The sequence below is a fragment of the Oncorhynchus clarkii genome, chromosome 26 (genome assembly GCF_045791955.1).
Source record: "Oncorhynchus clarkii lewisi isolate Uvic-CL-2024 chromosome 26, UVic_Ocla_1.0, whole genome shotgun sequence".
In the NCBI taxonomy this organism is placed as follows: Eukaryota; Metazoa; Chordata; class Actinopteri; order Salmoniformes; family Salmonidae; genus Oncorhynchus; species Oncorhynchus clarkii.
Window position 1 is genome coordinate 7,302,327 of NC_092172.1, and position 13,810 is coordinate 7,316,136.

General features: G+C 40.6%; 1 protein-coding gene across 50 annotated transcripts in view; it reads right to left on the reverse strand.

Moving 5' to 3' along the window:
• Window positions 1-5,204: 5,204 nt before the first annotated feature.
• The window catches only part of LOC139385018 (CUGBP Elav-like family member 1), a 43,935-nt gene continuing 35,329 nt past the window's right edge, over window positions 5,205-13,810 (reverse strand). For 5 of the 50 annotated variants that reach the window (XM_071130009.1, XM_071130003.1, XM_071130025.1 and 2 more), the window contains 6 exons: window positions 13,107-13,277; window positions 12,741-12,857; window positions 12,427-12,612; window positions 11,173-11,316; window positions 10,892-11,065; window positions 5,211-7,527 (listed from right to left, as the gene is read on the reverse strand). In XM_071130009.1, the coding sequence (XP_070986110.1) occupies window positions 10,938-11,065; window positions 11,173-11,316; window positions 12,427-12,612; window positions 12,741-12,857; window positions 13,107-13,277 (746 nt within the window). In that variant the 3' untranslated portion in view covers window positions 5,211-7,527; window positions 10,892-10,937. Of the gene's footprint in view, window positions 11,066-11,172; window positions 11,317-12,426; window positions 12,628-12,740; window positions 12,858-13,106; window positions 13,278-13,810 lie in introns of all 50 variants that reach the window. The other 45 variants (XM_071130040.1, XM_071130038.1, XM_071130046.1 and 42 more) reach the window with 22 other exon arrangements.

Consider the following 13,810-nt stretch of genomic DNA (forward strand, 5'->3'; position numbering starts at 1 on the left):
TTTGTGCCTGTCTCCACCCCCCTCATTATCCCCAGTGTACTTATACCTGTGTTCCCTATTTGTCTGTTGTCAGTTCGTTTTGTTTTGTGAGTTTGTTTGTCAATTCGTTTTGTTTTCCCCTTGCTCCTGTCTGTTCGAATTCCTGTTTTAAATTTTTTTTCCCGGTTTTTGCCTGCCCCGAGTCTGCCTGCCGTTCTGTACCTTGCCACACCACACTGGATTATTGACCCCTGCCAGCTCTGACCTTGCCTTGAGACTGCCTGCTGTTCTGGACCTTTTGAACCCTATCTGGATTACTGACCTCTGCCTACCCCTGACCTGTCATTTTGCCTGCTCCTGTATTAGTAATAAACCTTTGTTACTTTGACACTGTCTGCATCTGGGTCTTGCCTGAAATGTGATAGTACGAACTGGCCATGACTGACCCAGCAGACTCGGACCAGCACCGCCATCTCCTCCCAAGGAGCCACAATTGGAAGGCACGAGGAGACCTTGGCCGAACACATTGCTGGAGCAATTCCGCGGGTTGTCTATTAGGCAGCCTATCACAAAGGTAAACTGCCAGCCCCTCAGTAACCCGGCTGTTAGCAGCGCCGTCTCCCCAGTTTCCCGGGAGCCCACTTGTTTGTCTGCCGCTGTCGTCGTACCTGGAAGAGACCCCGGTTGGCCCTTCTCAAGACCACCTCCAGGTATCGGCAACAAGCAGATCACCACAGGACCCCGGCTCCCCAGTATCGTCTCAGGCAGAAGGAATAGCTGTCCACCCAGGATCTGCCCCTCTGGGTGGAATCGCGCAAACTTTCCCCCCGGGTCATTGGATCTTTGCCCATCTCCAAGGTCATTAGCCCCTCTGCTGTTCATCTTCTGTTGCCCCGTACCCCCCGTATACATCCCACTTTTCATGTGTCCAGAATTAAACCCATGTCTCACAGCCCTTTGTCTCCTGTTTCCATTGTCTGGTGTGGGGGTGATATGAGACATAATTAAGCCTTACCACTGTGTGGCTGTCGCTTACCATTGAACGTCTGACTGACATGACACCAACGCCTCATTAACAACTGCATTATGCCTGCGTGTAACTAACATGTCATCATATCAATGCCTTACTAACGTCTGCATGACGCCTGCATGTTAATGAAAGTCATAAGGTGCATAGTTTATATTAATTAAATCTCAACCATAAATGTTAGAAATTTACAGTTTTTCCCGTGTTACAGTGTAGCTGCAGCCTATGGCTTGTGTATTTCCTATTATCGCTAATTGCCTAGAAAAGTTCATGTCCAGTCTATAGGTAGTCTATAGGTAATCTGTCTTTCCCTCAACACCTCACGGCATGTTTTTTAAGTGCCGATATCGACTCTGCCACTCAAGCATGCTTTTGGGGCACAGTCGACTTCGGGCTAGAAGTTTTAGGGTTCGAGACCTGCTCCCTGCTGTTTCATTCATTACAGTCATTTCATTCATTACATTATGTATATGCTGTTACATCAATGGAATGAGTGAGATCGTGATGTCTTGGAGGTTTCTTCAATCTTCTTCAAACAAACTTTTCTCCGTCTCATCATTTTACCCTATTAATTCAGGTATGTAATGTGCAAAAGTGCAATATGACTTAAAATATTGAGGTAACATGGTTAGTTACATAGTCCATGAGTTTGGTGAGGTTTGAAGGCAGTTTTAACAGAGTGATAAACTGGTTGGTATTTTCCCCATTGTAAGTAATGGAGTTAGGTTAAGAGAAGGGATTAAGATGGCGTCTGAACTTCCTGTACTTCTTTTCCCACGTTCCCAATGTGTTTGTGTTTGTATGAAAATATCATTTAACAGTTCGCTATCTTGATGCCAAACAAATTTAGCTTGGATTAGCGCTAGCTAGCGCTAGGCTAGCTGGTTTTAGTCAATGTCAGCTTACATGTTAGTGATTCATGTAATGGTTGTAGCATTGTTTTGCATAGACCTCCAGCAAAAAAAAAAATCTCGAAATTGACACTGATAGTATAGTGAGTTACATATATTTATATACTGGGTGGTTCGAGCCCTGAATGCTGAGTGGCTGACAGCCGTGGTACATTTAAGCAATAAGGCACGATGGGGTGTGGTTTATGGACAAAATACCACGACTAAGGGCTGTTCTTAGGCACGACGCATCGCGGAGTAAATTGTAACGTATCCCTTGATGGTATTTGTTAGTTCAACATTGTTGTAACATAGGACATATAATAGATATATATTTAACCACAAGGGTGTACTAATGAGCTATGATTTTAAAATCATAATAGAGGACTACTGAAATAATATTATTTCAGTGTAGATAAGCGAAGGCCTGTTTAAAATGAAAACATGCCAGCCAGACAAGCCAGTGTATGAATCAAATGTATTTGCTTATGAATGGAGTGGAAATTAGCAGACTTTGTGATCTGTAAGGTAAGTAACATTAATGAGTGGGGGGGGCATAGAAATTAGATTTTTTACCCCGATGCCTGTTTATTCATAAAAAGCAGATTGTGGTAAATAACGTTAATCGCAATGGTTAGCCTATGCAACTTAATTGGAAAACAAAAGCTTATTAATAGGAATACATTTAGCCTAATTGGAAACAAATATGACATGGGGGGGAAAGAGGATTCTAGTCAGGCTTTTGTTTGTCAAATCCAGCTGAAATATAGGTCTTCATGTGTATCAAATCTGTGGGTGATTGTGGGCTAAATCAATGACAAACAACTGAAATGTTCAGGCTTCATCATGATCTGTGATCAAAACAGGCGTTTTCGGTTCGGTTTAGGCTAAGGTCATGCAAAAGAACGCAACTGCACTGAAATGAATAACCTGATTCAATTGGATTCTCCTGAATAATACATGTTTTTATCGGTTAAATTGTTTGGTCTATGCATAGACCCATAACGATTCTAACTTTTTGGTATTTTGCTGTAGGCATAGCCTTCCACTAATATTTTAAATTGCTGAGCATTTACTAAACAAACCACATTTTCCTGTGATGTTGAGGCTGAGCAAGACCTTCGATAGACTGTGTAAATAATCGTAGATCACTTTATATAATCTGGACCGTTGTTTTCCTAAGGCTAAGCCAATAAGGGGTCGCATATGCTTTCTGCCCGTCTCTATAAATCAAATCAAATCTATTTATATAGCCCTTCGTACATCAGCTGATATCTCAAAGTGCTGTACAGAAACCCAGCCTAAAAACCCCTCCTTGGGTTGTGCCGTGGCGGAGATCTTTGTGGGCTATACTCTGCCTTGTCTCAGGATGGTAAGTTGGTGGTTGAAGATATCCCTCTAGTGCTGTGGGGGTTGTGCTTTGGCAAAGTGGGTGGGGTTATATCCTTCCTGTTTGGCCCTGTCTGGGGGTGTCATCGGATGGGGCCACAGTGTCTCCTGACCCCTCCTGTCTCAGCCTCCAGTATTTATGCTGCAGTAGTTTGTGTCGGGGGGCTAGGGTCAGTTTGTTATATCTGGAGTACTTCTCCTGTCCTATCCGGTGTCCTGTGTGAATTTAAGTATGCTCTCTCTAATTCTCTCTTTCTCTCTCTCTGAGGACCTGAGCCCTAGGACCATGCATCAGGACTACCTGACATGATGACTCCTTGCTGTCCCCAGTCCACCTGGCTGTGCTGCTGCTCCAGTTAACTGTTATGACTGTGATTATTATTATTTGTCCATGCTGGTCATTTATGAACATTTCAACATTTTGGCCATGTTCTGTTATAATCTCCACCCGGCACAGCCAGAAGAGGACTGGCCACCCCACATAGCCTGGTTCCTCTCTAGGTTTCTTCCTAGGTTTTGGCCTTTCTAGGGAGTTTTTCCTAGCCACCGTGCTTCTACACCTGCATTGCTTGCTGTTTGAGGTTTTAGGCTGGGTTTCTGTACAGCACTTTGAGATATCAGCTGATGTACGAAGGGCTATATAAATACATTTTATTTGATTTGATTTAAAACCCCAAGGTATAACAAGGGTTAGGCCTTTATCCTCACATACCCCTTCAATTCGAACCCTGCTTTTAACCGTAAGACATCTCCATAGAAAAGTATAGCCTAAGGATTGCATGGTGACAGTGATTGTGTTTGTTAATCCGGTAAACTGGGAAGTGGGGAAAAAAACGAGGTCAAATCATGACACTGAGTTTCAGGTCAAAGAGATGCCAGAGTTTCTGAAATGGAATTCCGAGTTGGATGACCGTTCCCCAAAAAATATCCCAGTCCGAGCTCGTTTTATTTCAAGTTCCCAGTTGTCTTGAACACACTGAAGTCGGAGATTGCCGAGTTCTGAGTTTTTTTGAGACCAAGCTACCTCTTATTTCTGAATAGGGCTACCTCCAACAAAGAAGCCCTTGTGTCCATACTGACTTGAGAAATAGGCATATCTACACAGTAATGGTGGCTGGCTGCGATATCAACTACCAAAATATTTTTTGTATTGAGGCGGTATGCCTATTTTAGAAATCATGCACATTTATAAGGCATTCATGGTGAGATCTTTAATAATAAACTAAACAGACACTTAAACTAACGTGACACGTAACACACGTAGACATTACTGCATTCATGGTAAGATGTGTCCGTTTGCTTTGAACTGTGACATGTGGTGTTCACGTCGTGTAACGTCTACATGACGTGTCACAACGCGAACACTACGTCTATATGTTATGTACGTGTCACGTGACGGGAACACGTTGGCAGTTTGCCGCCTTAGAAAAAAAATGGTGTCTTCATTGACAGTCCATGTTAATTCATGGTGGTATTTTATGGCACTAGGAAGACATTAGGTGACTTCGTGAGAGGTGGCAGTAGCTTCACGATACTTAATTTCAGCCCTTATCACCCGCCATAGTCAAGCCTTGCGTGCCAGGCCTCTCTAGGTTGTCCAATGGTAATCATAATGGAGGCTATTCTCATGCCACGTAGGGTCGCAGGTGAACTGGCCTACCTTAGGCCTAAATTGAAAAGGTTTCCTGCTTTTACAAATTGCAGTAAATAAAGATACCAGCAGGTGTCCCCATCTAAAGAATTTAGCTGCACTTGCAGTTGAGGCATGACAAGCTCTCAACAGGGATCTGTCAGCTGTGTACCCTACCATGAAATGTACTTTGATGCAAGCAAAAATAAATTTACCTTTTCTAGTTGACTCTCATATTTCAACACATTATGCCTTAATATTTCCTTTCGAAAAAAGGGCAAATAGACAATTTTAATGAATTTTTTAAACATTTTAATTGTACATAAACAAACCAACCAAATAGGGATCACAATTTTGGCTCACAAAACGACTGCTTATTGAGTGTGCACTTAGCTTCACGCCTGTGGAGACAAGTGTTATCTTTAAATCAAAAACATTTCAAAGACAATATCGAACTGAAATTATTAAAAAAGCAACTGTTTTGGCCATCTAATAAATTCAGCAATGTCTATGTCTCACAGCAAAATCACAACATTGTAAAACAAAACAAAAATATATAGAAAGAAAAGTTAATTGAATTCAACAAAAGGCGACTTCACAGAATTGCATTCTTATCAATTAATATTACAGCTGTACAGACTAAGGTTTGGTCATGTGGCAACTAAGCTCTACATGTTTGAACTTTTTAATTTCAATATCACATTGTGAAATATAACTTTGTTCTAGTAGAAAAGGAAACTGTACAAACCAAAAGTTATAGAAAATCAGTCACTTTGTACCAATAATAATGCAAAAAATATCCAACAGGTTTATTTTCTAGGATCACATTTAAACTCAGACCTAGCAGCTGACAAATCTGGAAATACAATCTGTCACATATTAAAATTAAATGAGCCCAGTCAATCCAATGAGTCTATTTTCTCTGCAGGTCAATTCATTTAAGGAGATTCCATCCAACACATTTTTTGTTGAACAACGGGAGATCAATAACCCAGAGAAGTGGTTTTTAATGGTGAAAATAAAGGGTAGTTCTTGAGTACAGAACATGTGACAGTTCTATAACGTGGTTAGAGGTTCCATTTCTAAAACCCAATCCTGGTTTGAGAAGAGGGCCCTGATGTTAAACAGGGATGGAGCCATGTTAACTACTGCAAAGACAATGGTTTGTATACATGTGGACCACTGAAATGATGACAGTAGTAGGGATTCATAAGTAAAGCCCAAGTAAAGCAAATTGATGACGTTAATGCACAACGACACATTTAACATGCCTAAAGCTATCCGGCAAACTCAGGTCAGATAAAAACATCACTTCACATGCTACACACTGTGCCAATGCAATACAACTATATTAACGACAATGTATGCTAATAAAAACTGTGCTCTCTGGGAGTAAAATACAAAGTTTATCAGGAACTGCATGAAAAGGTAGTGTTTAGCCTTTATTATGAGACACAAAAACACTCAACCCAACAGAATTAATCCCAAAGTTGAAACAAATAAGCCTTTATGGGCACATGCTTTATAACCTGGTAATCTAGTTTAGGGAATACTTGTACTACAGAAAAATCCAAATAATTCCAACACCTAACTTCACCTCAAGTCCTAACATAAAATAAGGGTCTTTAAAATCAGTCTAAACACACACGAAAACCTACGAGGTACAACCCACCACATCAACGTTGAAAAAGAAACCAACCCATACTTTTGTTGCCCAGATCTTAACTTCAAAGGGCAACGTGTAAGAGATAAATGTGACCACCAGCATCATTTGGCACTAGTTTATTCCTAACCGTTTTTATTCTATTAAAAAAAAGTCAATCACATTTTGCTGAGGATTTCAGTGAAGTTACAAAAAAAAGTGCATGCTAAATATATATAACTGAAAAGAAACTCAATTCTGCTCATTTTGTATATTTTATTATTCAGACTAAGGATGATTTCCACACAAAAGGAAATGAAAACATGTGCCTGTGATGACTTCACACACTGAAAGACAAAAACGGTGATTCAAGTGTATATCTTTGTCACTCATTAGACACTCCCCAAAAATGACCCTCATACCAACTAACCTAACACAAAATTACAAAGTCATCCCCAGAATATGACCAAAGACATCCTAAAAAAGCTTAGAACTTACAAGAGAAATAACATCCACACGCAAAAGTAGTTTCTATAAATTGATTGGTTGCTTTCAGACACGAAACAAAAATGTAGTGTGGGGGGCGCTAGGAAGACCGCTCAAAACATAAAGGAAAAATAAACTAGTTTACTATGAAGGCAAAAATAAACAACAACAAAAATCAACCGATCTGGAAAAATCAAGTGGTTATGTCAGTAAGTTCTCGAAAAAATAGATTCTCTTTTTTGCTTGTAGCTTTATACATTTATTTTCTTGGCAGTCTTTCTAGCGCACCCTAGTGGCAGCACAAAGGACAAAAGAGAAACAGAACAAACAAAAACATTTTCCAATAAACGCCAAAAGCTAACAAAAGGTCAAAAAGGTGAACATTTCAAGCGTCATAGAAGTGGAGGACAACGAACTGGACGATGAACTTTTGACGTCACATCAACATGCTAGGCAAACGATGAACAAACGGGCACGAAGATATCTAGAATAAAACAAAACAGGGAGACAAACTTAGGTTAAAGCAACAACGGAAAAAGGAGAGGGAAGAAAAAAGAAAATCATAAATGATTATCTTTGCATGGGGAGGGGAAGGGGTCACTACCAGATACAAAATCTAAACACAGAACATTTAATGTGAGACAGAAGAGGCGAAAAGGACAGAGGGGGAACACAAGCAACATGCGAACAGAGAATTGAGGTGAGAACTTACAGGACACAACGAGACACCACACTGACTGCCTACTACTGTACAGTCAACATTTGTGACTTAGTATTACGTTTGAGGACTTTTAATACAGTAGTCAAAGAAATAAAGAAAATATATAAACAATCAGTAATATTCCAATTTCAGGAAATAATCCTCCCAAGGGGTTTAGCACCATCTGTCCCAATGTGCTTTAAAAAAAAATGTCCTTACTGATTGTAAAAATAGCCATTTTTCGCTTGTAATGATAGTCACCTGGGTTATGAGCCAGCGATATTAGATTAATTGTGCTTTGCTATAATGATCAATGAGAGCTGATTGTCAACTAATCTGTCAACATTTCTCTTGATTGTGTGCTTAATCTGTTCATAATTCCATCATATGCAATGCAATACAACTAAGTTACATCCACAGCAAAGGAGCTTTTCTCGAGGTGCACATTACAAAACTGAGTGAAGTACAGTATCTGTACTTTAAGTGGCAAGGAGGTAACTTTCTTTAAATAAAAAGGCAGTTTGTCAATACAATACAGAAAGGTTAAGACAGCGCAAACAAACTGAAGACAATTTATAAAACAAATGAGTCAAAAAGTTTACGCTATAAAACTTTAAGACTACATTAGTCTGTTTCACGTTATAAACAAAACAGCTTTTCTGTGAGTGTTTGGCATCTTCTCATGTTCTCTCTACCATAATCTGCTGCTGTTCTTAAGAATTCCACTTCTGTACGCTTACGCAAAATGATGCCTTTCATACAAAGCAAAAGTATGAGATGTACAGCAAAGTTTACAGTGATGGTTAAGTTCATGTACAACAACTATGTGCCCCCATCAGTTGAGATTCAGTCTTTGGACTTACTTTAAATGGCAGCAAATACCCTGGACTTAACCTTGCAGTAACCCTGCTTAAGCCTATTTTCTCAGTTGGTATTGTTATGCACATGGAAATTATAGTTAAATAGGCACATATCTAGGTTGAACTCAAGTAAAATATTGATTTTCCCTATAATATACTCCATTCTTAAAATGCAAGGGGACTACAGTTTCGAAATCTTTAGCAGCTGGCAAATCCTACTCACTGACCATACACAATTGTCACTTGTTGCACATTAACAATAAACACTTGAATAGGGCTACACAGGTCAGTAGTTTAACCCTCCCATATCTAAATGTAGTAACCAACGTCACATTAGGATTCTACAAAAAAAAAAAAAAAAAAAAAAAAAAAAAAAAACTGTTGAAGATTCTTGAAACAATCATTTCAATTCAGAGAAATAATGTAGGCAATAAATAGTTCCCGAAACTTGGGAGAAGTATAAAACCTTTATAAAAATAGAAAAGGGCATAATAGTTTTGTAATATACATCATCTGGACAATTGCTTCTTTCCATTTCTATAAAAACACTAGGTTAATGGAAGTCTAAGGGATTACTGTGTTTGTTGTAGTGATTAACATTTATTGAACGTCGCCAATCATGAAATGCTAGAGTTTTTAGTTAATAATAAATACACACACTGGAATAAAAATCTGCAGGGATGTCAGTATTTTGAGGGAGTAGTCTCATCTAACCAGCTCTGAGAGGTAGAGCAGACTACTTGAACTGCGGATGATGAATAATTACAAAACATTTTGGTTAACGAGAGAAAAAATAAAATACAAATCAATTATAATATCTAATTAGAGCATTATTTTTGCATCGGTAATTAGTAGAGCCGATTGGATAATTTAGGATGAATCTGACAAATGTTAACTTTGAAAAGTTCCAATGTTGCTCTTTTCCAGGACACTCGATTGCTGCAAGCCCACATGGCCAAGTGATATTCCATTTAGTGTTAGAAGGAGGACTGATGTTCTACTTGAACTGACAGCTAAAAACAGAAAGGAAATAGATTGAATGTGAATATTCTAAATGGGGCGGAAGGCTCGTTTGAAGTTAAAGATCATGTTATTGCCGCTACTGAAGTCACCGTTCCTCACTTAAAAAGACGATATGTGAAGGGCAGCATTAGACAGAAGGCCAAATTTACACATCTGACAGGTGGGGAATAAAATGACTCAAGCCAGATGACACCTTAACGGCTGTGTTCATTAAAACTTAAAGTAGGACCCAATTATTCCTCCCTTCACACACATTCAGCACAGTATTTGTTAACGACGCAGGATCCCATACGCTCTCTGATATTCAATTGAAAAAAGGGTGAAATAATTCAGATAAACTACACTACATCCCTGAAGCAAGGGTGTGGCGTTGTGACATTGTCCTGAGACCAATCAAGAGGTTGGCAAGTTAAATATCTCACAAAACCATTCAAGGCAATACTGCTGACGTCTTACAAATCAATTCATTCATAGTTGTAAAAAACTATAATTTTGCTCCAAAATATGTTGAGAACAGAAATTCAAGCTTCTTCTTGTTTTATAAATAAATAAACAAACAAACAAAAAATGAGTAAAAGCCTACTGTATGCAATGTATTCCTGGTACAGCATCACAAATAGACTTTTCAGGCAACTTATAAATAAAACATTTTTTTTTTTAAATGGCTCATCTGCTGGCGTGAACTCAGATCTTGCGTACATAATTGATAATTGCAGTTGGCAAACAGCTATTGTTCTCTTGCCATTATCCGGTGCATGGTCTGTCCTCCCTCATTTCAAAAAGGCAGTTCTCTGGAAGGCTCTGCATGACGCATCAGAGCGTTTAAGAACGCAACCATGGGGATGGTTTGGTTATGATGGGATTACATTTGGAGTGGGGTCAGGTGGCATGATTAGGTGGTGGTGGGAGCAGGGGTGAAAATCAAGGGGATATTTTGGCAACTGGCTGTCATTGTGCAACATCATTATGACTCAACTTTTACACAGCAAACTAAAATAACACCTTAACTTAAAATGAACAAATACAATTACGTTTAAAAAAGAAAAATTCAAAAAACAAAAACAGAACGCAAGTATCCAGTTTCAGTTGAGCAACATCCTTTTGCATGTTGCTTTTGTTTTCTGCTTGCGTTTGTTACTACAAAGAATAAAAAGGAGTGACCCCTGCAAAGTTGTAATCTTGTAATGCGCAAAGGGAGAGGGAAGAATGAGGCGAGGGTAGGGGTTTGCAGCAGGGTTTTAGTTTCTTATTCACACTCCACTTACCAGAAGGAAAAAAAAATCCTAACCAAGTCCAATTGAGAGAAAGCATTCAATATGGCTTGCTGTCATTTTTGGATCTCTTCAGCTGCACCTTTAGTCGCTTCATGCCAATTTGGAAACCGTTCATCGACTGAATGGCGGCCTGGGATGAGACTGGATTGTCGTAACTCACAAAGCCTGTAAGAGAATCCAGATACAATATTTTTTTAAATCAATCCTTGCCTTCATAATAAGAACACACTATATAGACTGTGATGTGCTGTTTTCCCCATCCACCAGCATACCAAAACACTTGCTGAGGTTGGTCTGCTTGTCAATGAACACCTTAGCGGAAATAACGTTGCCAAAGGGCATGAACATCTGGAGCAGATCCTGGTCTCCAAACTCCTGGGGGAGGTGGTAGATGAACAAGTTGGCTCCCTCAGGGCCTTAAGAGAGCAGAGCAGGAAATAATTTATTACAATGTCTGACACAACAAGATGATAATGAATACAACTAAGCCAGAGGCAACCATTTTGTTTTTGACAGACTAACAGCATTTTAAAATATTATCTGAGGAGCCTTCTGATACAGATTTATGCTCATTTTAAAATGACATTTTCTACAACAAGTACTGTCAGTGGCGGTTCTAGCTTGTATGGCTCCCTGGGCGAACCCGCTTGTGTTGATTTTGCACTCAAGCGACAATACATTACCCATCCCACAACACGGTCAACCAAGAGTCAAGACTAAACCAATTCACCTTGGTGGTGTGCAGACTGGTTTTATATTATTCTTAACCATTTCCCACAAACCAGAAAAAATGAACTATATATTCACAGTATTATGAATGAATTGTGGTTTATTTGGTTGCATTTCGTAGTGTGACTGATTTTACTAATTGCATTACTACTGTACAAAGTTAGAGTGCTATTTGATAGATTCCCCCACCCCCCTACCTCAGGGTTCCAGTGGGGAGCCCTGAGGTCAACCTACGCCCCATCTCATACTTCTGAGTGAGAGACCTTCCCAGGCAGTAGCCTGCCTAGCTCAGCCCACTCCGACAAGGTTAATTGACCCACAGCCCCACACGGGGAGTGAGTGATAGAGTGATAGAAAACCGATCGCGCAAATGTCACCATTCTGATTTTTTTTTGTGCGGGCGCCCCGTGCCGACCACGGCAAGATGCCTCCCTGGGTGGCTGTCCATGTCGCCTATACCTAAATCCGCCACTGAGTACTGTGAAAACATTTGAGTGTTGCAATTAAATCTTACCCGTGCTCCGACTGTCGCTTGCTGTTGCAGCATATTTAAAACAAGACAGAACCCTCAGCAGGTGACAATACATATTTTCACCAATCCCACACTAAGGTCACATCAAAAATGATGTAATCTATAACTAAGCTCTTAATATCCCTTGCACTAGTACTACAATCAAACGTCAATCACAGCGTGGCACGTGATCCCTGTAGAGCAGTCATTTCAGTTAACACAAATCTCCCCATCCCCACACCCCCAGTCAAACCCTTTTATGCCCCATCTCTATCCCCCTACTTGCCTTCCTTCTGGCTTCCTGCAGCACTGACACTCTGTTGGGAGAGCAGGCTCTGGTTGTAGAGGCTGGGGAGGGCAGCAGCAGCGTACTGCTGGATCCCAGAGTAGGCCTGGGTAAGGGCCTCCATGGTGCTACTGGTTCCGTTCGACAGGCCCCCGCTGCCTAGACCGCCGTTCAGGGCTGCCATCCCTAGACACAGGAGCTCTGTTACAAGATTAGGGCTAGAATACTTTCTATATGTATCATGCACTCTTCAAATTTAAGGTAATAGATTTGTGGTAAATTAACGAATACAAATATGTTTTGAGTCTGCTAACCTGCAAGTGAGCCCATGTTGAGGCCGGCTCCAGCCCCTGCGGCCAAAGACTGCAGCGCCCCTAAGGAGGCCATGGGGTTCATTGAGTTGTTGTTACAGGAGGTGGGTGACGATCCTGCTGTAGAGATGAGTCAACCCCAAAACATTTAATCACATGGATGAAAACGCCACCATTTGACTCCGCTAGTAGGACTTCAAAGTCTTAATTCACAGACCAGGGAACATAAAGCAGAGACTAGGGATGAGAAGGCAACAGGAGGAAAGGTTAATGAAACGCAACCAACAGTGTTCACAGAGGCGAGTCAGTGGAATAAGGTTAAAGATACATACAGGTGAGGGAGGGTGAGAGATAAAAAGCGGGACCAACCCTTGTAGGCGTCCCATGATGAGTGTGCCTGCTGTCCAGTACTCGTACCTGAGCTGGTGAGCACGCTGAGGGGACTGCTAGAGGTGGTGAGAGCGCTGCTGCCCGTGGGCGTGGCCTGTGTGGCGCTGGCTGCTGCTGCCAGGGCAGCCAGATTCTGCATGGCATTCAGCCCTGAGACACACGCATAATCTGCACTTAATACGGGCCATGGAACCTAGATCTCGCTTAGGTCAATATATAGGTTACACTGAGTCATGCAATCACTGTTTTTGCTTTACAACATGTGAAGCTTAAAGCAGAGACTTGCAGGTACCTTTCCAACACAATCTGAAATGTGTGAGATGGGAGGCAAAAGTAGAAACAGCCCATTCAATAAACACAACTAGGGCACTGGTCAAAACAGACAAAAAGCAGATACAATGCAGTGATATGTGGGGTAAGTCAAGATGATGGATTATGAGCTGACTTTGGTAACGAGGTAAACAGTTTGAATCAATTCGGATGAAGTTTTAATATGAATTTAAAGCAGGCTTTGTAAAATCTTGAACAATTGTAGCTTGCCCCATGACATACCCCGTGGTTATCATATTGGAATGAAAACATTAATTACTCAGTTCTTGCTATGATGAATTTGATAAGTAGCCACTCGCTGCAGCAGACACACTGCTAGAAACCAGATTTAAAAAAAACACCAGTTTGTGTGT